Genomic DNA, 23,231 nt, shown 5'->3' on the forward strand with positions numbered 1-23,231 from the left:
GAGCACCTAGAACAGGGCCTGGTGCCAAGATAATCAGTATCTCTTTGGCATCAGCAACAGTCAGCTGCTCACAAATGCCAATAAAGATCTGGGAGGGTGAAGGGACCAAGGAGAATCTGTCCTTCCAGCAGCTCTCTGGGACCTTGCCAGAGAAGGCTGGAGCAGGGAGGGCCTTCACCAGACGTGGCCTGGTTCTCACCTCGATGCTAGGCAGAGACCAAGGCAGCACGTGTGAGGGCCTTCCACTTGGAAAGCTACCATGCCAGCATCTGGAGTGGTCCTCCTGTTCAGGTATGGTGGTCACAAAGAAAATGGAAGAGGGCACCATGGCACGTGTATACCTAAGTAACAAACCTGCATATGTATCCCAGAACTTAAAGTATTAAAGAAAAAAAAAAAGAAAATGAAAGAGGGGCTGGGAAACTTTGGGCTGTCAGAGAAAGTCTATTTCCAGGCATTAGCCACTCAAATGGACTTACACTTCAGACTTAGGAGGCAGCTTCAGACTCGCTAAAATACTATCCATGTCAGAATTCAAATCCTTCCTCTTCACACCCTCCTGATAGATGTAAAAGCCCTTCCCAGACTTGCGACCTAAAAGAGGCAAGAAAAGGGAGTGTTACTATTCCTTCTCAGAACCCTGGCCTGGCCAGGCATGGTGGCTCACACCTGTAATCCCAGCACTTTGGGAGGCCGAGGTGGGTGGACCATTTGAGGTCAGGAGTTTGAGACCAGCCTGGCCAACATGGTGAAACCCCATTTCTACTAAAAATACAAAAATTAGCCAGGCATGGTGGTGGGCGCCTGTAATCCCAGCTACTCAGAAGGCTGAGGCAGGAGAATCGCTTGAACCTGGGAGGTGGAGGTTGCAGTGAGACGAGATCATGCTGCTGCACTCCACCCTGGGCCACAGAGTGAGACTGTCTCAAAAAACAAAAACAAAAAAACAACGCTGGCCTGAGAATTCTTGTCTCTGTTGTTCTATTATAAAGCTCTGGCCTCTTCTGAATTCCTGAATTTGTATGTCTAGCTAACCCTAGCAAATTAGTCGTTGTCAGAAGAGTGGGCAGAGAGGGAAAGATCATCTTGTGACCTGGATCTTGGGCATCTGTGTACCTGGATGAGAAAGGCCACCTGGGTGAGTTTTAACATCCCGATATGCAACACCAGGCCCTGGGACACCCAGGTTGTAATGCTGATTTTGCTATTTTGCCGAGAAAGTCGCCTGTGGGCCTCAGCTGTATACTGTGTATTGTGAGCTTATACTTTCTCCCCACAGGTGGCCAGACAACATGGTAAAGCCTGGATGCAGAGCTTGCTTCTGCACTAGCGCAGATTTGGTCTCTGGGGGATAAAAATGCCTGTCCATCTGGCATAACTTGGACCAGGTGATGCTAGAGCCCCAGAAGGGTAGAACTCTGCCTTTTGTCCATAATCTATAGTCCTAGCCCTTAGAAGGTTCACATGACTTTTTTCTTTTTTTAATATATAAAGGAAGGGGCCTCACCATGTTGCCCAGGCTGGCCTCAAACTCCTGGGCTCAAGCGATCCTCCCACCTCAGCCTCCTAAGCAGCTAAGACCATAAGTGGTTGCTACCGCACCTGACTCATGAAATCATTTTTGAAATCTCCAATGACAAGGGCTCTGTGTTTAGAAAACTTTCTTCCAGGAGGGCTTCTGTAACTCTTTGGCCTCAGGAACTACTCAGAACTTTGTAACTCGTGGTGCTAGTTATGTTTCCTTGAGGCTACTCACCTAGGAAGCCCTTGGACACCATCTGTGTCAGCAGTTCTGGGTTTCCGCCTCCAAACCGCTCCCCAAAGACTTTGCCCAGATCTTCTGCCACATGTTTTGCTACATCCACGCCAACTTCATCCACCAGTGTGGCGGCACCCACAGGAAAGCCAAAACTTGTGGTCAGGGAATCCAGCTTCTTCGGGTCAACTCCTTCCTGAACAGGAAGCGAAGCAGGGACCCCTGGGGAAGGGCAGCCCAAATCCCCCCAAAGGGCTCCCTGTACTGGCTCCAGACACTGCCTTGTGTAAAACCCACTTCTGAGTGTCACCTGACCAGGCCCAGGACTGGTGCTATTCATTCAGGGAAGCACAGAGAAGTTTGGGGCCACAAGTGGAAAGTCTGAGCCTTCTCTAATCTACAGCAGTTTAAGGACGTTTAGAGATGACTAAATTCTTCATTTTCTTCTTCTTTGCATTTCTGAATCTCAATAATAAGGAGATTTCCATGACAGACGGCTGAATGTGTCATGACCAACAGAAGAAACATCATCAAAGAGCAGCACTCAGAGCCCTGTGATCCCCGAGTCTGGTTAAGTGCCCAGAGAGGAGGATCCCTCTCCTTTCCTGCCAGAATCACCTCGATGGCTACTAGAGGGTTCTGTGTGCTGCAGAAACAGATGCAGCACCAGTTGAACCAAGCAGGCCCTGTTCTGGATGGTCCCTTCCTCAGAGAGGTGCAGAAACAGCACAGAAGACATGCTGTGGGGGGCCTTTAGCTTGCTGGAACAGTGAGGAGGCTGCGGGGCGGAGGGAAAGCTCTGCCCCTTTCAATGCAGTATGAGCCCAACTTCCGACTGCTGTGGAGAGAGAGGGCACCAGGGACCTTCCTAGATAAGAGCAGGAGTTGGTATATTAGAAGGCAGCTTGGTCCTTATCTTGACATTGTGAGTTTTGGAGTGACTGAAGGAGTGGAAGATGCCTCAAACACTCTGGAGAGCAATACCAACCTGGAGGATTCGGATGACTTCAGACATCATGGGCGCAAGGCACCTGGTAGTATAGAAGCCAGGTCCATCCTGTCAAGGGAGAGAACATGAGCTCACTGGCCCTGTTGCTGGAACTGAAACACTCTACCTTTCCCAGGGTCACTTCAAAGTCATTTGAAAGTCACTGTAAAACTTAAGGTGACTTAAAATCTCAATCAGAATCCTTAAAAATGAAATTGCAGGGGAAGCCATACTAGGGGTAGCCTGGCTTGAATCAAATAGTACAGCAGATAGTTTCATGGCCACCTTCAAGGTCTGGGATGGCTGGGAGAACCCTGCCACACCCTAGATACTTCCCACTCCCACCTTGACTCAGTGGGACAGTCAATGCCACTGTCCATCCTGGAGACATCCCAGGGGAAAATCATATCAAAATCTGGTCATTTGCCCCAGAATATTTATAAACAAGCCTGGAGGTAAAAGGAGTCTTATTAGAACTTTTCAAACTCTACAGCTCTGTTACACAGCCCCTTACCTTAACCACAATGATGACCTTCCCCTGCTTGAGACCGACTGCTACAGCTGAAGCACTGGTGTCTCTGGAAGTTTTCTCAGTCGTGATAATCTCCAGCAGCTGCATCTTGTCCACGGGAGAGAAGTAGTGCATGCCGATCACCTGGCAAGGGGAACCAAAAGCCAACAGATTGGAGAATGCGGTTGAGGAATCTAGAACATTCCTTCTCTGTTAGGAAAACACTAGAAAGAAAGGTGGCTGTGATATAGGAATACTGCTTGACATAGCTGAGTGGTTTGGTTCCATGGATCTTTGATAAAAGTTTAGTATGTTTAGGGAGAGCATGTTGGAATCCTCCTCTTCCATTTGCTTCTAAGGTTTTTCACTACAGACATCAGATCCTCCCACAATCAGTGCGAAAACCACAGCTCGAGGCCAAACTAGATTTATTGGGGAACAACGGATGAAGCCTCCACTTATATTAATGATACTGATAGGTTAGATAAGAGGATCCATTTTTTGGGGGAGGGGGCGGGGCAGGCAGAAGAATTAATGTGTTGGGCTGTCAGAGATGTATTTGCATTTTACACAGATGGGTCTCACCACCAGGATACTAGATTTAACTAACACTCCTCAACAATCAGATGCATTTAAGACTCCTTAAACCAGCAGTTCTCCACGTGCAGCACCCGGGCCCAACAAGCACTGTTGTCACCTGGGAGCGTTAGGCGTGCACACTCTCAGGCGTAGCCCAGCCCTCCTGAATCAGAAACTCCATGGGTGGGGCCCAGATTTGTTTTAATAGTCCCTCCTGGTGATTCTGATGCGTGCTAAAGTTTCAGAGAACCCCCTCATTGAGCTAATAGTTACACCGTCTTCACAACAGAACTGTGGTGAAAGAAGTCTAATTCATTTATTTATAGTTTTGCTTTCTCCCTCTCACTTTAGCTATAAGGTACAACAAGTAATATCTATGATTTTTGGCTGCTCATTATCTACCTGCTTTTCAATACATTTACCACTTATTCCTTACATTTAATCCATTACAACCCTGTGAACTGGCCAGCCTAATTATCTAGATGAGGAAAAAAGGTATCAAGAAGTTGGCGGTTCAGAGTCAGTCAGCATATGATGGGGTGGGATTCCATTACAGGTCTGTCTGTCTCCAGTGCCATTATGTAATACACAGATCAATTAAATGTTATGTAAACTTATCAGTCGAAAAGTTGTTTCTAACCCCGACAGTGTTCTTTTAGTTACGTCTGAAATACTTAGGACCTGATTCAGACTCAGTACTCCTGAGCAAAAGAATTAGCCTTTACTGACATAGAATTTCTATATAATAAAATGCACAGATCTTAAAAGTGTTCACATCAATGAGTTTTGACAACTGTGTATACATCCATATAATCACTACCCCAAGCAAAATACGTTTACATCACTCAGAAAGTTGTGCCAAAGATGACCAACGCATCCTGGATGGCTGGGGATTTCCCAACTGTGGCACTGAGGGTCCTGTGTCCCTTGGTCCCAGGCAAACCAAGATGGTTGGTCACCCTATTTTGCCTTTTTGGCCTTACTTTTAAATGAATGACATAAGGCAAGCAGGTGAGAAAAGCTATCCTGGATATTTGGAGGCCAGAGCTGCGAAGTGTGATGCTTGTTCTGCTCCGATGGTGGGGAGAGGTTAGCATCAAATGAACAGCAGCGGCATCGCCTGTACTGATTTTAGATGCCACACAGATGTCTTGAGTGATATGACACGATCAGACTGTCCATCTGTAGACTATCAGCTGCCACTTCTCCCTATGACCTTTATCCTGCCATCACTGAGCCTGCCTCTGTCAGGTCCCTGCATCACTTCTAATCCGCTGTGTGCCAGGAAACTGGATTACCTTGCATTAGCAAGCTAGAAGAGTAGGAATAGGCTTTTGTGTTTTCAGTACATAGAATTTATATTAACACTTTCAGCTGCTTAAAGTTCTTTTATAATTCCTGCCTACCTTCAGCTGGTTCTGGTTAGCGGAGGCTAACTGGTATCCTCCAGAGAAGTGAGTTGTTTTACTTCTCTTTGAATGATTTCACTTCCCCTTAATTACTCTGGTTGAGAGCAAAAATAAATTTCTGGGCATCATTGCAAATACTCACAGAAAGTGCTTCTATATAACCCAGGCCTTTCATGCCCTGGGGTAGAAGGTGTAAGCAAACCCACAGGCAGACACATCCCACCATTCCTGCCATTCCCTGGAGTTGGAACCAAACCTGTTCTAAACAGTCACTGACTCTGCTCTGTAGCCAAACTCATATTTTGGAGCATCCTTTCTTAAGACCTATCCCTCAATGCCTAATTGTAGGATACAGGTAGGATTTATATCCTGAACCTTAAAAACAATGCCCATTTGGGATTCTTGAAAAGGATATTTTTTGTTGTACTTTACTTATTCCTGCATCTCACACTAGTCATGGTATTAGCATTTATGTGTCCAGTGTTTAGGAAACACCCGCATCCTCTTCGTAATCCAGACCTGCCTCTTCTGTACTCAAGCTCTAAGCCTTTATCAGTGAATCTGAAGCAATAAAACATCTCAGGGTTTTTCTCTGTTCCGAGTTTACCTTCTCAGGTCTTTTGCTGACAGCAGCAATTTCACTGATTGGGAGAGCAGATGTGTTACTGGCAAAGATACAGTGATCTGGAATCACCTGCAGGGGAAAAGCATTTAACAATGTGTCAGGTAGGCCTGGGAGATGATGAGAGGCCATGGCAAAGCTAATGAGTGACACCTGGGCTCAGCCCACTCTCTCACCCCCAACTGCTCAGACAGTAGATGTCACTCACCCAGACATTGACGGATCACCTAGGGGCTTTTGTGTTGGGGAAGATGTTGACCTTGTTCCTTTTCCCATTCTGCCTTCCTCTAGTTGTGACCCATCATGAGGTCACCTTATCCTGACCTGGAGACTACATCTCAGCAGTTGGGTCAATAAAACAACAGAACAACACTGAAAAGACCACCTTGAATCGCAATTCATTCAACACCCACCATGGGTGTCAACTCCTCTTTTGTTTGGATCTGCCCTGGAGTCTGGAAGCTTATGAAACACTCCCCCACTTCACCTTTATAAGAACAAGCCAAAATGTGCATGCTTGTCTCATTTTATACAGTGTGTTACTAAAAAACAGCATACCACTATAATTATAGCTACAGGACACAAATACTAGTAACTATTAGCTTCATCAACCTGGAGAATAGTCACTAATGCAGATTGTCTCAGCATTCTAGCCACGATCCCAACTTATTCATGTTTTTATTTATTTATTTTATTTTATTTTATTTTTTTAAGACAGTCTCGCTCTGTTGCCCAGGCTGGAGTGTAGTGGTGCAGTCCAGGCTCACTGCAACCTCCGCCTCCCAGTTATTCATGTTTTTATTCAGATGGCTGGATGAAAAACGTGAAAGGGACACCTGTCAAATGTGTGCAAACCTGGAACAGGCAGAATCCTAACAGAGATGAGAATCAAGGAGGAAGACACATTCAACACACTGAAAAGCTGAGTACAAAATAAGATTATAATGCAATAAAAGTACTGCATTAAGATTAAAAAAAAAAAGGAAAGAAAAGAACTACATGGGTACTTGAAGGACAAGACCTGGCTTGGCAGTATTTGTGGTAAAGATCCCATGATTTTAGTTAATCAAGAGTGGAGGGTGGGCACGGTGGCTAAACAATTATAATTCCAATACTTCAGGAGGCCAAGAATGGAGGATTGCTTGAGGCCAGGAGTTCAAGACCAACCTCGGCATCATAGTGAGACCTTATATCTACGACAAATAACTTTTTTTTTTTTTTTGAGACAGAGTCTCGCTTTTTCACCCAGGCTGGAGTGCAGTGGTGTGATCTCAGCTCACTGCAAGCTTTGCTGCCCAGGTTCAAGCAATTCTCCTGCCTCAGCCTCCCAAGCAGCTGGGATTACAGGTGCCTGCCACTGCGCCTGGATAATTTTTTTGTAGTTTTTAGTAGAGACGGGGTTTCATCATCTTAGCCAGGCTGGTCTTAAACTCCTGACCTTGTGATCCACCCGCCTCGGCCTCCCAAAGTGCTGGGATTACAGGTGTGAGCCAGAGCGCCCGGCCTTACAAAAATAACTTTAAAAAATTAGCCAAGCATGGTGGCACATACCCATAGTTCTAGTTACTCAGGAGGCTGAAGTGAGAGGCTCACTTGAGCCCAGGAGCTTAAGGTTACAGTGAGCTGTGATCATATCACTGCACTGCAGCCTGGGTGACAGATTGAGACCCTGTCTCAAAAAAAAAAAAAAAAAAAAAAAAAAAAAAATGGAATGAATTGACAGTACAGCATGACTGTCAGAAAGCTTACATAGTGTCAGATTACTTTCTTAGTAATATAGTGTCTAATGCTGGTGGTGAAATCCTTTCTGAAGAGCATACTAATGTCTCAAAAGCTGGCTGGCAAACATTCTTCCCTTCCTTGGACATGTATGTCTTCTCTCCCAGCTAGAAGTAGAGTCTGTTTCCCTTCTCCTTGAATCTGGGCTGGTCTTGTGACTTGTTTTTATCAACAGAATGCAGCAGAAGTTACCCTGCCAGTTCCAGGCCCACCTAGCCCTGTGAGGCCCGGTAGCCTCTTTTTAAATTTTTTAAATTATTTATCTTCTTTCATTCCTGACAATAAACTTAGGAAGCTCAGTAGCTTCTGCTTTTGTACTCTTGGAAGCCTGCAGCCACACTACAAAGAAGTTCTGGTGAGATGACTAAGTGAGGACAGGCCATGAGAGATGTGGGGGAAGCAGTGAGGTGCCCCAGCCCAGCTTCCTGCGGAATACAGCCCAGGAGTAACCCCAGCCTTGAAATCAATGGACTTAAGCACCACTGTCTCTGCAGAGCCCTGCCCAGATTGCAGAATTGTGAAAAGATAGTTGTAAACACAGCAGTAGAACACCGAGACATGAGGAAGATACTAGAGAGGACAACCGAAACGGGGGGTGGTTTAGAGATAATGCCTGTGGAAGAATGTCCAAGGAATGAGTTTTGTTACCTCTATGGGCAATAAGAGAAGATACTGTTTGTTTGTTTATTTATTTTGAGACAGAGTCTTGCTTTGTGGTACTCTTATCTTTTGTAATGAGTTCACTGCTCATTATATCCAGCATGTTGCCAAGTCAGAATCATTTCATGTTCACCTTTCGGTAACCCACATTCTGTTTATCCAACTGTAGACTAGCTTAGGCCTTGGACCTCATGCCTGAATTACTGCTACTACTCCTCGGAGCTCACTCTTCCTACTCCCCACTTCAAGTACTTGTTGTGTTCATGTCAGCCCATCTCAAGAAGTGGCTATGGAGAACATTTGGGAGCTGGGCCAAGGCAGCATTTCCACAGAACAAGCATCTGGAGGAATTGTCCTCCTCTATTTCCTTTGCAGCCTTAGACCTGAAGAGGTTTGGTTATGGCTTTTGGCTAACCAAAAAATCTTAAAGCATCTGGCTATACTTTGTGAGGTTACCTGTATGTTTGGGTGACAGAGTTCCTACATGAATAAGGTGAACGAACCCTAATTTTCTTCCTTTAGGATTTAGATTTGACCTTTATAACATATGCAGTGTGCATGAGCACACATAAAAACTTAACGTTTGATAATGAAAAGTCCTTTCTTTTTTGGAGATGGAGTCTCGCTCTGTCGCCCAGGCTGGAGTGCAGTGGCGCGATCTCGGCTCACTGCAACCTCCGCCTCCCGGGTTCCAGCGATTCTCCTGCTTTAGCCTCCCGAATAGCTGGGACTACAGGCGCGTGCCACCATGCCCGGCTAATTTTTGTATTTTGTAGTAAAGATGGGGTTTCACCATATTGGCCAGTCTGGTCTCGAACTCCTGACCTCGTGATCCGCCCGCCTCAGCCTCCCAAACTGCTGGGATTACAGGCGTGAGCCACCATGCCTAGTCTTTGAATAGTCCTTTTTTAAAAGCAACCATGAGTTTCCTATAGCTCCTTTAAAAAAAAATCTGTTTTCTGTTCACTACACTAGGATTCAAGTATAACAGCCCCTTGCTTACCGCTTCTACTTCCTTTAGCACTCTGTGCTTAAGACTAAGGTCCTCAAACACAGCTTCAATCACCATGTCGGCCTTTTCAAAACCTTGGTAATCAAGCTGCCCAGTCAAATTGCTGAAGATGGAATCCCTTTCAAATGATGTTAGAGCTTTCTTCTTCACTTTGTCATTTAATCTAGAAAAAACACATTCCTAGTTAGATGGGAAGAAAAGGAAACTAATGTTTACTTGAGTGTCCATGGGCCAGAGCACACATGTGTTTTTCACCAACTCTGTGAGGTAGTTGTTCTATTACTCCCATTCTGAGGGAGACTTTCGAGTTGTTTAAAGAGTCTCAGAGGGACCTATGGTCAAATAGCTTGAGAAGGGAGGGTGCTAGAATTCAGATATGTTAACTCCCAAGTACACATTCTTTCTACCATAGAATGCCTCCAAATGCCCAACTTACATAAACTAAATCACTCTTAAACCAGTTAAATTTGCCAAGAGGAGTAAATAACAAATACTAGAATAGCAAAACAAAAGAGCAGTTCTGGTAATTCTCTACCTATGACAGGGGAAGCAGCCAAAGTGTGTCTGAGACCACATGGTTTTATATTTGCTTATCGCAAATATATAATTTTATGTTATTCTGTAGTTGCAATCTTCTTTTTTTTTTTTTTTGAGACGGAGTCTTGCTCTGTTGCCCAGGCTGGAGTACGGTGGCATGATCTCGGCTCACTGCACCCTCTGTCTCCCGGGTTCAAGCAATTCTCTGCCTCAGCCTTCTGAGTAGCTGGGATTACAGGCGCCGACCACCGTGCCTGGCTAATTTTTTTTTTTTTTCAGTTGAGATGGGGTTTCACCATCTTGGCCAGGCTGGTCTTGAACTCCTGACCTCATGATCCATCTGCCTTGGCTTCCCAAAGTGGTGGGATTACAGGCGTGAGCCACCACGCCCGGCCTGTAGTTGTCATCTTCTAAAGAACAGAGAGCAAGCATTATTTCCTATGTTCTCCATCTACTTCCCACTCATTACCTAGTAGCACATTGCACTGATTACATAAAATAATATCTCAAGGTTTCTTTTTTCCCACAGGGAACAGAAAAGGATTCCTGTTATTAAGTCATTTAACTGATTATTTTTTGTTGCCAAGGGAAGCAGGCTCTCTTAGATTCCATCTGACCACACTTTCAGAATGAATCACCTAGAGTTTTCCCCTAAATGAAGAATGAAGCTAAACCCTATTCACTAATTTCCTTAACCAAAAGAAAAATTGGCCGGGCGCGGTGGCTCAAGCCTGTAATCCCAGCACTTAGGGAGGCCGAGACGGGTGGATCACGAGGTCAGGAGATCGAGACCATCCTGGCTAACACGGTGAAACCCCGTCTCTACTAAAAATACAAAAAACTAGCCGGGCGAGGTGGCGGGCGCCTGTAGTCCCAGCTACTCCGGAGGCTGAGGCAGGAGAATGGCGTGAACCCGGGAGGCAGACCTTGCAGTGAGCTGAGATCCGGCCACTGCACTCCAGTCCGGGCTACAGAGCAAGACTCCGTCTCAAAAAAAAAAAAAAAAAAAAGAAAAATTAAGGCCACAAGATAAATACAAAGTATTCAAATAAGGTCTTAAGGGCCAGGCATGGTGGCTCACACCTGTAATCCCAGCACTGTGGGAGGCTGCAGCGGGTGGATCACTTGAGGCCAGGAGTTCAAGACCAGCCTGGCCAACATGGTGAAATCCCATCTCTACAAGAAAAACAAAAATCAGGCCGGGCGCGGTGGCTCAAGCCTGTAATCCCAGCACTTTGGGAGGCCGAGACGGGCGGATCATGAGGCCAGGAGATCCAGACCATCCTGGCTAACATGGTGAAATCCTGTCTCTACTACAAAATACAAAAAACTAGCCAAGCGAGGTGGCGGGTCGCCTGTAGTCCCAGCTACTCGGGAGGCTGAGGCAGGAGAATGGTGTAAACCCGGCAGGCGGAGCTTGCAGCGAGCTGAGATCCAGCCACTGCACTCCAGCCTGGGCGATAGAGCGAGACTCCGTCTCAAAAAAAAAAAAAAAAAAAAATCAGCTGTGCGTGGTGGCGCATGACTGTAGTCTCAGCTATTTGTGAGGCTGAGGCAGGAGAATTGCTTGAACCCGGGAGGCAGAGGCTGCAGTGAGCCAAGATCGCACCATTGTGCTCCAGCCTGGGCAACAAAGTGAGACTCTGTCTGAAAAGAAACAAAAACATCAAATAAGGTCTTAAAAGTATCGGCTCAAACCTTTTGTTTTTGACAATCAGGACAGCAGTCAGCAAACAAGATACTTGTCAGCATTCAAAACATTATTAGTTGCTCTAATTCTAATGCCTGATTAAACTATTCCCAAGAGAGGACAGGAACTATTATGTCCCAAGTCAGCCGAGTGGTGAGCAGCACTCACCAGAACCTGATGTTTCTAAGACAAAAAGGGGAACCCAGGACACTATTCAAGAGAGATTGGGGGAGGAAACTATTTTAGAGCAACAATTTCTTACTTTGGTGATGGCATGGAATGCTGTTTGGGATGCTTGCATGCTAGTTTCAGGGCACTGCTGCTATCCAGCACATGCTATTTTTTTGGTCAGAATCTTCTACTACAACTTGTTATCTTACAATAATCTGCCAACATGATGAAACCTGCCAGATCCTGGTTAGCATTATGGCAGCAATATGTGAGTTTCTCTGCAGAAAAGGGATAACAACATGCTTAAGCTATCTAATCCATTTAAGAAACAAAAAAGCTCACTCAGCTAAAACTCACATGCAGGATGGTTTCAGTGCAGCCAGCTTGTCCATTAAATGTGAGCAGAAAACTGATCAAACCAACCCCCCATTTGGCCAAGCTGCTGCTCCATCTTTCCCTGTGCAAAACAGGCAGTATGTGTGTGGTGGTGACAGAGGCAGAAGGTGAGGAGGGGGAGTAATATTCCCCCTTTATTAATTCAGAGGTAAGATGGAGATAGTCTGTAAAGCCACAGGCACTGTGGAGGAATCAGTTTACGGCTTCTCTCTGTAATGCCAGTCAGGAAATACAAGGCTCAAGAGTCCTGATCCCAGCCCTGCCTTGCCCCTGCAATTACCGCCCATTTCCTTACATCCTAACCTCACTCAGTCTTCTCAACAGAGACAGTCATGCCGTTTCAATAATCCTTAACAATAGAGCAATTACATGCAAACTGTATCAAAATCCGCAGGCCTGATACTAAAGTGTAAAATGGCATTAACAAGTATCTACTAGATAAGATTTTCCCTTCTGTATTCAAAGACTAGACTCCAAGGATGTTAATTGTCTATAATATCTGTAACAAAACGAAGTCAAAGAAGGAACTGGCATTTCTAAAAATCAAAAGAAACTTCGCTTCACTACGGAGTATCTAGAACTTACTATGTTCAGGAAAAAGGAATCTGTGATGACAAAAACAAACAAAAAACCCACCAAGCCACCACAAAAACCAACCAACCAAGAAAAAATGGACATTCTAACTCTTGCAAAGAGAGAGAGCAGGCTTACCCTTTGAACACTTGTTGCTGTCCTCGGTCTAGCCCAGTGAGGGTGGCATCTTTAAGTATAGTCTTTAGCCCCTTATCTACGGAGACTTGGGCGATGCCTGCTCCCATCAGCCCTGCACCAAGAATAGCCAGATGCCTGCAAGGAAAGGACGAAATGACTTTCGGTAAACTGATCTCAATCATTTCAGTAAAAGTGGAAGATTGCCTAAGTTATTCAATAAATCAACTAATGCAGGCACAACTATAAGGTGTTTCAAATACTTTTTATTTATTAAAAACACAGCTTTAATAAATGATTGATTTTAAAAGTTAAGTGCAAAAACCCACCAAGTCTAAATGATTGACTTTAAAAGTTAAGTGCAAAAACCCACCAGGTCTAAAAGAACTGGTCTACCCAAGATAGAATTATACTAATCTTCAATCATGCTTCGGAATCACTGAAAACAAAACAACCAGTTTATGTTTAAGTCAACATGAGTATTTTTTTTTTCCGAACAAAAGCCAACTTGAAGTGATATGCCCAAAAAGACCAACCTCTTTTCTTATTGAACAACTTATTTGTTAGTGATTTTGACTATCTGCCAGTCATCTTTCTTTGTTTTTTTTTTTTTTGTTTTTTTTGTTTTTTTTTTTTGAGACAGAGTTTCGCTCGGTCGCCCAGGCTGGAGTGCAGTGGCCGGATCTCAGCTCCCTGCAAGCTCCGCCTCCCGGGTTTACGCCATTTTCCTGCCTCAGCCTCCCGAGCAGCTGGGACTACAGGCGCCCGCCACCTTGCCCGGCTAGTTTTTTGTATTTTGTAGTAGAGATGGGGTTTCACCGTGTTAGCCAGGATGGTCTCGATCTCCTGACCTCGTGATCCGCCCGTCTCGGCCTCCCAAAGTGCTGGGATTACAGGCTTGAGCCACCACGCCCGGCCAGTCATCTTTCTTTCTTTCTTTTTCTGAGAGACATGGTTTTGCTCCCTCACCCAGGCTGGAGTACAGTGGTATAATCCTAGGCTCACTGCAGCCTTGAACTCCTGGGTACAAGTGATCCTTCCGCCTCAGTCTCCTGAGTAGGTCGGACTAAAGGTGTGTATCACCACTCCTGGCTAATTTTTAAGTTTTTTTGTAGAGATAGGGTCTCACTATGATGCCCAGGCTGGTCTCAAACTCCTGGCCTAGCCTCAAATGATCCTTGCACATGAGCCTCCCAAAGAGCTGGGATTACAGGTGTGAGCCATCGTGTAATCTTTCATTTCCCCCAAAATTTGTGCCTTTATCACTCCTTGTCTGGAGGAGTTCAAAGTCTCCTCCATAGTCTCTTTGCTTCCAGACCTTACCCCTTCCTTAAACACCTCCACATATGCACATTGCTACCTTTTTTTGCCCCTGAATTCCTCTAGAACTTCTCAGGACCACTTGATTTACCCTACAGTATTCTGGAATGGCTTCGTGTCCATTATTTGTCTCCTCAATTAAATTCGAAGCCTTTTGAGGACCAGAGATCATATCTGCTTATTCATTTTAGTTCCCTATAGTTCTGGAATAATTTGCCATATTTACACAGTAAATAACTAAGAACAATTTTTAAAGAATCTCTTCATAAAAGAAGCCCACGTTTACAGCATTGTTATTCAAATTACAGTTGTAATGAAGGATAAAGTTTCATTCCTAACCATTCCGATTATAATGTTTAAAAATCACACTAAAGTCCTGAAAAGGAAATCTAACTTCAAGTCCTAGGAGCATCTTCTAAATGCAGCTTTGTAATAGTACAAACATTTACACGGTGAGTGAGAAGTCATTGCGGGACAATGAGAAAATACAGTAGAGAAACAAAAAATAGGGACTGAAAAAAAAAGATTGATACATTTGCTACATCAAAATTAAAAATTTCTGTTTTGGCCAGGCACAGTCGCTTCTGTTTTGGCCTCCCAGCAATTTGGGAGGCCGAGGAAGGCAGATCACAAGGTCAGGAGTTCAAGACCAACCTCACCAAAATACAAAAATAAAAAAATTAGCCAGGTGTGGTGGTGCGCACCTGTAATCCCAGCTACTCAAGAGGCTGAGGCAGGAGAATCGCTTGAACCTGGGAGGCGGAGGTTGCAGTGAGCTGAGATTGCGCCACTGCATTCCAGCCTGGGTGACAGAGCGAAACTCCATCTAAAAAAAAAAAAAAAAAAAATTCCGTTTGACAAATGACCCCACAAAATTAAGACAACCATAGAATGGGAAGAATTTGTGACATATATAGCAGACAAAAGATACTACTGGAAAAATAGAACATGCATATATCAATTTAAACAGACAACCAAATAAAATGGGCAAGGGATATAAAGCAATTCATAAAAGAACAAAACAAATCGTCAATAAAGATGCTCAATTTCAGCCAGACATGGTAGCTCATGCCTGTAATCCTAACACTTTAGGAGGCCTAGAAGGGAGGATCGCTTGAGCTCAGGAGTTTGAAATCAGCCTGGGCAACACAGTGAGACCTCATCTCTATTAAGAAAATAATAATAATAAAAAGATGTTCAATTTCCCTAATAATTGGGGCGATGCAAATTAAAATGAGATACATCAGACTGGCATTTTTTTTTTTTTAAGATGGAGTTTCACTCTTGCTGCCCAGGCTGGAGTGCAATGGTGTGATCTCGGCTCACTGCAACCTCTGCCTCCCAGTTCAAACGATCCTCCTGTCTCAGCCTCCCGAGTAGTTGGGATTACAGGTGCCTGCCACCACACCCAGATAATTTTTGTATTTTTAGTAGAGATGGAGTTTCACCATGTTGGCCAGGCTGGTCTCGAACTCCTGACCTCAGGTGATCCACCCACCTAGGACTCGCAAAGTGCTGGGATTACAGGCCTGAGCCACTGCACCTGGCCAAGTATTAGTTAGGATGTACAAAAAATTGGTTGTTTCATGCATGGTTGATGGAAGTACACTTTGTCCTACTTTGGGGGGTTCTTTGGTTTTGTTATAACCAAGAACTGCATACTCTATAACCTAGTAATTCTACTTGTCATTATCTACTTTACAGAGATGCACTTAAATACAAGATGACATGCTGTGATGAACAGCTGTATAATAATGTTTGTAATGAAAAATTGGTAACAGCGAGTAATTCATCAATAGGGGATTAAAATGAAGGAGTTACCTGATATGTATCAATCTACATCTCCAAGTCTCATCACTGAGTAAAAAGTACAAGCTACAGAATCCATATGGAAGGATTCCTTTTATGTTAAAACGTATAGGCCAGGCATGGTGGCCCATGCCTATAATCCTAGTGCTTTGGGAGGCTGAGGCAGGAGGACTGCTTGAGGCCAGGATTTTGAGACTAGCCTGGGCAACTTAGCAAGAACTCATCTCTACAGATTATTTGAAAATTAGCCGGGTGTGGTGGTGTGCGCCTCTAGTCTCAGCTACACCGGAGACAGAGGTGGGAAGACTGCTTGAGCCCAGGAGTTATGGTGAGCCGTGATTATGCCATTGCACTCCAGCCTGCATGACAGAATGAGCCACTGTCTCTAAAAAAACAAACCTGCCCCCCTCCCCCAACCAAAAAATCCCATAAACACAAAACAGTATCTTATAATCTTATTTATGATAGTTTTTTTGAAAGGAGAAAAAGAATGCATTATTTGCTAGGTTGTTTTTTGTTTGTTTGGTGGGAGGGCATTCCCTGGAATGTAAACTTTAGCTGTAACAATAATAGTAAAATCTAAAACTGTGTTTAAAGCTTTTTTGTTATAACAGAGTCCACAGCTAAAATATCACTCATTTCTTAACAGTTATGCTCTGCTTCATTAACACCAGAATTTTAATGATGGCTTTATGGTTGTTTAATATTTGTCTACAACAATGTAGAGTTAAATTAACACACTTCACAATCTAAGGAATCCTTCTGGTAAACATCTTCAGCACCCCCAAAATGACCCACTTGTGTAATTACCCAGCAGGCTAACATCTATACTGCATGATGCTTTATAAGCCAACTGCTGGGTGACATGAACTTTTGAGGGTTGGTTACAAAGAAATGTTGTGATTTGAAGAATGCATAACATGGCACCTTGTCTGTATACTAATTTGTAGCTCAGCATTTTTTTTTTTTCATAAGTACTGCTCTTCACTTATTAGAACTGATGGAATGCATTATTCATATGAAAGATTAATTTGTAAAGAGACAATCGATAAGGAATTCCAGTTCTCATCCAAGGCAAAGGGGAAGTGGCCTAGAGAGATGAAAGTAGAAGAATTACTGACAACTGGGAAAGCAGGAAGGAGGGCACCCTATCTACAATGTTCATTATTCAATTTTCAGTTTAACATATTCTGCCTTGGGTACTTATAGCTTATTCTTCATTTCTAAGAGGATGCTACCTTTTTCTTCAATATCTTTCCCAAGTTAGGTCAACTCCTACATTTATCTTGTTTTTCTGTCCATTAAAGTTCTGAGTTTTAAAATTTTTGATTCAAGGTGGCTTTTTTTCTCTTCTGCAAATGCTGATTCAAGAACATTTAAATCAAGTTTGGTAGTGTTCTGTTATAGTCTTCTGCATTGTGGTTGTTTTTTGCGGGACAGAATTTTCATAAACTCAAGTATTCTGATTCTCATTTTCTCTTTTTTTCTTATATTGCCTTTTTGCAGGTGCTGTCTTTCTTTTTTGTGTACTTACTACACAATACCACCTTCTCCAAGGGGTATTTTATGGTTACATGGAGATGTGTACTATCGCCATACAACAATAAATGCTTAGGCAAGAGGAGTCTGGAGTTAATAATAAATTAAGACACTAGGTTTCTTAATTTAAGAGTACCCTCTTCTGCTGCAAAGTGCAGTTTCTTTAATTGACAGCATTCTTTGTGTACATGGAGGGATGTGGTGGGGAGGGGTAGAAGTCGGTGTGTCTAGGTTTTGTAATTTTGTAGGATGCTTCTCTGCCTTCTATTTATGCTGTGCACAGGGAATGGGTGGCTTTGTTTTCCTTATTAATCTGTCTGATTTTTGTAGAATGTGTAAAGAGATACAGGTTTAAGTGGCTGTAATTTTTCTCCTGCAACATGGAAGTAATTTACCCCGCTCATCAAATGCAAGGTACTATCAATGTTAGGTGGAACAAGTGCAATTGGCTCTTCAGATGGGATTGATAGCAGTCACTAAATGTCTGAGAGAAGCAGTTAAGGTTGTATTTCAGATTGTAACTGGAAATCAGCCCTCTTGGTTAGAATCTTACCTGTTTCATCCAGACTTCTTATCCATTTTATTTTGTATTTTATATTTGTAATCTCATTAAAGGTGAGAGGATGGAGAAGGTAGTATCATTAGCTGCTTCTCTGAAATCCCCCACAGCAGTTCAGCTAGAACAGCTCAACCTCAGCACTACTGACATTTCAAACTGGGTATTTCTTTATGGCAGGTACTATCTGTGTATTATAGGATGGTTAGCAGCATCCCTGGCCTCCACTCACAGATGCCAGTAGCATCCCTCTCTCCCTAGTTGTGACAACCAAAAATGTTCCCAGGCATTGTCAAATGCCCCCTGGGGGGCAAAATTGTCCACGCTGAGAACCACAGAGCTACAAGGTAAGTTTAGGGGCGTCATTAAACATAGACTCTGAAGAGCTATTAGGCAGCATAATATGGAAAAAGGCTGGCTTATGGCAATACACATGAAAGAGGCAAACAGACTTTCCAATACTTAGGTTGTAAGCTAAAAGAAGGACAAGATTTTAACAGTTACAATGAGGTTTTATGTTTTTTAATGAGGAAGAAGTGTGAGTTCCCAGAGATGGCATCTCAAATCACAGGGAGAGAGACGACCACTGAACAGTGCAGAGGAAGTGTGTGGTTTGGGAAGGGAGACCTAAACCAGATTTCTAGGCGACATCGATACGTGACAAGAAAGCCTCTATAGGAATGACCAGAGGGGTTTGGAAAAAACTCAGAACAGGCAGAACTTTGAAAGCCAAAAAGTTTTTAGTAGACGTAAGGGCTCAAATGTGCTCAGGAAAGAAGAGGTTGAGGGCAAGACTGAATTAAGATATAGATCTAGCTCTGTAGATCTTCAAAAACTCTGTGAGCTTTGCACACAATAAAATTCACAAGGGCTTCCTGGGTAGAGTTTAACTTACTTAACATCCTTCTGTGGAGCTCCAAATTTATTCTTCTTGCACAGGACCTGACCATGGTAGAGTCCCATCAAGGCCTTTGATTCTTTGGTCATTACAAGCTCTCCAAATTTCTGAAAAGTAAAAGGGAATGAGAAAAGGTAGAACTTCACAGTCTAGGTTATATGGATTCCTTCAGTTCAGGTTCCTCTGAAGAGCAGAAGTAATGCATGTGAAGCCTGAGTTCCTGGGGATGTGGGGGAGGTTGGGGGTTCAGTGCTGCAGAAGTCTGTCTCTCACTGATGTGTCTTTATTTGTCTCATCTGGAGCACTTTCCGACTACTGTATTGAAGAAAGTTTTGGATATAACTAAGCTCTCAGCTTCTTTACACCAGAGGTGTGGTAACCCTTTTCATAAAACTAGAGTCTCAGGGCCAAAATGAGCCTCCACAATCATCTCAAACCAACCCTCTCATTTTACAGATTGGGAAGAGGAGGTCCAAAGAAATGGAGCGACTTTGCTCAAAGCCATATAGCCTCAAAGTGGCAGAAATGGAACTTGAACCAAGATAGTATGATTCCGAACTCCAGTTCTATTGTTTTTTTAAATTTGAGATGGAGTCTCGCACTGTCACCCAGGTTGGAGGGCAGTGGCGCGATCTCCGCTCACTACAACCTCCACCTCCCAGGTTCACACCATTCTCCTGCCTCAGCCTCCCGAGTAGCTGGGACTAAGGTGCCCGCCACCACGCCCGGCTAATTTTTTGTATTTTTAGTAGAGACGGGGTTTCACCGTGTTAGCCAGGATGGTCTTGATCTCCTGACCTCGTGATCCACCCGCCTTGGCCTCCCAAAGTGCTAGGATTACAGGCGTGAGCCACCGCGCCCAGCCTCGAACTCCAGTTCTTTTTCTACTGTAGCAGGCTGCCCACGTGGGATTTACCACTTTAAAAAGTAGCCTAATTTATGGAGAAAAAGTCTCAACGTGGTGGTTAAAGCCATAACATTTAGGATTTGACAGATCCTGTCTCTGCCACTGCCCCATTGTGAAGCTTTCTTCATCCTTAAAAATGGGAAAAACAATACCCATTTTACAGTATTGTTCTAGGGGATTAAATGAGAACACCAGTAAAATGACCAGGGTCTCAAGGTTAGCTATTATTAATATCACTAGGATATACTGGTAAGATTACATGGTTACAAAGAGCATTTCAAAAGAATTCCTCTAATAAAGTTGCTTTCATGACCCAATAGAACGTAAAATGATAACACAATCAATGCTTTACTCATCTTGATACAGGACATTTTATCTAATAAACCAGTGATTTTCAAACGTGGGCAAAAGATTTATCAATGGTCAGAAATTGAGTGAGTGGCAATAAGCATTATATACATAAAAAGAGGAATACACAGAGGATACCGAGCACAATGTACACAGTGAAGACAGTTACTGATTCGTGAAACTTATTCCTCAATTGTTCTGTACGTATGTTTATGTGCACTTGGTTATATTTTTTAAAAAATCAGAAATGCCCAACAAAACATCTAGTACCAGAAGTGTTTTTCTGGTACCTGTCCTGGGCTCTTCAGATATTTTTTTTTTTTTTGGTCCTTTTACAGGTTGAGCATCGTTAATCTGAAAATCCAAAATCCAAAATGCTCCAAAATCCAAAACTTTTTGAGTGCCAACATGATGTCATGGGCAAGATATTATACATGTTATGAGCTGCAGTCAAAACTGTTTTATGTAAAAAATTATTAAAAATAATGTACAATATTACCATCAGGCTATGTGGTATATAATGTGTATATGAAATTAATTTCATGTTTAGACTCTGATCTCATTCCCAAGATCTCTCCATCATATATATGCAAATATTCCACTATCTGAAAAAATCTGAAATCTGAAATGTTTTTAGTCCCAAACATTTTGGATAAGAGATATTCAACTTTATAAAAGAGCAACCATTCTTCAATGATCGTTTAAAACTTAAAAACAAACACAAACCACTTAAATCTGCAACATCACCAAGTTGCTAGAAAAGTACATTGGTAAAGCTGGTACATACATCTCTTCTGTCTTCGCCTTTTAGTGGGTACAAGATACTTCCTTTCATTTTCCAATTTACCAAAAAATTCAGTTTCATCATCTCTAGGCCCTAACATATAAGAAAAATATTTTTCTATCTTTGTATTCATTTTGTCTCAATAAAACCTGCCCAAGTGCAGAACAAAAAACACCCAAGTGACTTGTTTTGAAAGGATTGTAAGTATGTTCTTGCCCTTTGTAGTGACAACCTTATTACTGAGGGTAAGTTCAAACCTCTGCAGACCAAAGGGTTTTTTCTTTTTTTTTCTTTCTTTTTTTTTTTTTTTGGAGACAGGGTCTCACTTTGTCACCAAGGCTGGAATGCAGTGGTGCGATCTTACTTAGCTCACTGCAGCCTTAACCTCCTGGACTCAAACCAATTCTCCTGCCTCAGCCCTCCAAGTAGCTGGGATTACAGGCGCATGCCACCATGCCTGGCTGATTTTTGTAGTTTTTGTAAAGATGGGGTTTGGCCATGTTGCCCATGCTGATCTTGAACTCAAGCTCAAGCGATCTGCCCACCTCGGCCTCCCAGAGTGTTGGGATTACAGGGGTAAACCACCATGCCTGGACCCATTAGGGTATTCTTAGCATCCACTTGCTCACTGAGATTAATCATAAGAGATGATAAGCACTGGAAGAAAAAAATTCTTACTAGGCTTTGGGTATTTTTTTCCTTTTTCAGCTTTATACAGAAGATTGGATCTTTAGTTTTCCTTTAACTAATAAAACATTGAAAGGAAATAAGTTTACCTGAGATTCAGAGAGATAACCAGCATCACTCCCTTGCTCAATTCCAGTCTTTACCACCTAAAAACATATAAAGCACTTGCTCAGTGTTGGAATAGATTGGCGAGATGTACAATAATGCTAAATAAAATTGCCAGTGTTGCTAGTCCTCAAAGAGTAAGTCAAAAGTCTAGACTAGAATGAGAAAGAGAAGAGGACTGAGGATCCGGCTGCCCTCGATTGACTTAATTCTCCATCTTTGAGGCTACTGCTAAATCTAGCATAACACGGAAGGAGAAGGAAAGACAAAGCTTGAATTACTCTTCTGGCTTCTCTCCTGATCTTCAAATGTAGGCAGATCCTGAACTTCCACTTTCAGCCCTTTTAGCTCTCTATGCTTACTCCCTCAGATACATGACCTAGTTTATCACATTAATCATGAACTCTACAAAATTCAGTGTAACATTTGGGATAAGTACTATCCTAAGTACAACGGCAAGTATAAAAGATGAAAAAAATGACCCTGTACTTACTCACTATCATAATTTACGGGAATGACAAATTTTTAAAAATAAGCAAATTGACATCTCTAACTCTGACTTCTCTGTCTAAACTGCTGTTGCTTGAATTTCCCATAATATCTGAACTCAATATATCTGAACCTAACTCATAACCTCTCTTTGGCAAGCCTGTTGCTGCTTTCATATTTTTACTTTACTATTATATCACAGGGCCTTATTCAAAGTTCAAGCCTGAATTACTAAGACAGTTTGCTAATCCACTGCTATACTTTGTCTCTCCTTCGAAACCATTTTTACCCACTACCATGCAAATGGCTCTCTATAATCTTTATCAGACAAAGGTAAAATTTCTCAATTCATTATTACCAGCCTTTTAATATCTAGCTTCAATCTGCTTTTCTTCAGACTAACATCTCATTATCTCCCACAAACACTGGTCTCACTAATGTTCCTTGAAGAGCCTGTTTTCCAGCTTCCATAACTTTGCTCTAAATGCCCTCCCTCCTTGGCAAGACTTTCCCTTCACCTATCCTCCACCCAGCTTTCAGGGTTCAGGTCAGATCCCATGAGGCACTTACTGATCTCTTTGTCTCATGGTAATTGCTGCCGCCTCTGTCCCAATTATTTGGCATTAATCTTACACTGCCTTATATCTCTTACAAGGCTATCTGCCTTAACACATATACGTGTCTAAGATCCCCAGTCCAGCCTGTGAGATGCAGGCAGGTGGGGGCATGTTTCATATTTTATGTGCTTTGGTGCCTTCTGCTCAAAATATACTTGTTGACTGACCCATTCACCAATTGTGAAGTCTTTGGTTATATGCTCTCTTAACCTTTGACTTTCCCAACTGAAAAGTTCTAAGTTTTAAAGTCTACTGTTAAGAGATTTCTTGAACCCTATGATCATTTTAATTATCCTCATTGATCTTTTGCAGTGCTTCTCTACATCATTACATCTTTTTTATAATTACAATGAA

The 23,231-nt window shown here is 42.9% G+C and overlaps 1 protein-coding gene across 1 annotated transcript in view; it reads right to left on the bottom strand.

The window, feature by feature from the left end:
* HADHA (hydroxyacyl-CoA dehydrogenase trifunctional multienzyme complex subunit alpha) overlaps positions 1-23,231 on the bottom strand; it is a 57,540-nt gene that overhangs the window by 969 nt on the left and 33,340 nt on the right. Inside the window, exons 10-18 of the mRNA XM_007971249.3 lie at positions 21,756-21,812; positions 18,938-19,047; positions 12,822-12,956; positions 9,308-9,479; positions 5,851-5,937; positions 3,259-3,399; positions 2,745-2,813; positions 1,757-1,952; positions 480-594 (exon numbers count right to left, since the gene is read on the bottom strand). Of these exons, the coding sequence (XP_007969440.1) occupies positions 480-594; positions 1,757-1,952; positions 2,745-2,813; positions 3,259-3,399; positions 5,851-5,937; positions 9,308-9,479; positions 12,822-12,956; positions 18,938-19,047; positions 21,756-21,812 (1,082 nt within the window). The remainder of the gene's footprint in view (positions 1-479; positions 595-1,756; positions 1,953-2,744; positions 2,814-3,258; positions 3,400-5,850; positions 5,938-9,307; positions 9,480-12,821; positions 12,957-18,937; positions 19,048-21,755; positions 21,813-23,231) is intronic.

The sequence above is a fragment of the Chlorocebus sabaeus genome, chromosome 14 (genome assembly GCF_047675955.1).
Source record: "Chlorocebus sabaeus isolate Y175 chromosome 14, mChlSab1.0.hap1, whole genome shotgun sequence".
Classification (NCBI taxonomy): domain Eukaryota; kingdom Metazoa; phylum Chordata; class Mammalia; order Primates; family Cercopithecidae; genus Chlorocebus; species Chlorocebus sabaeus.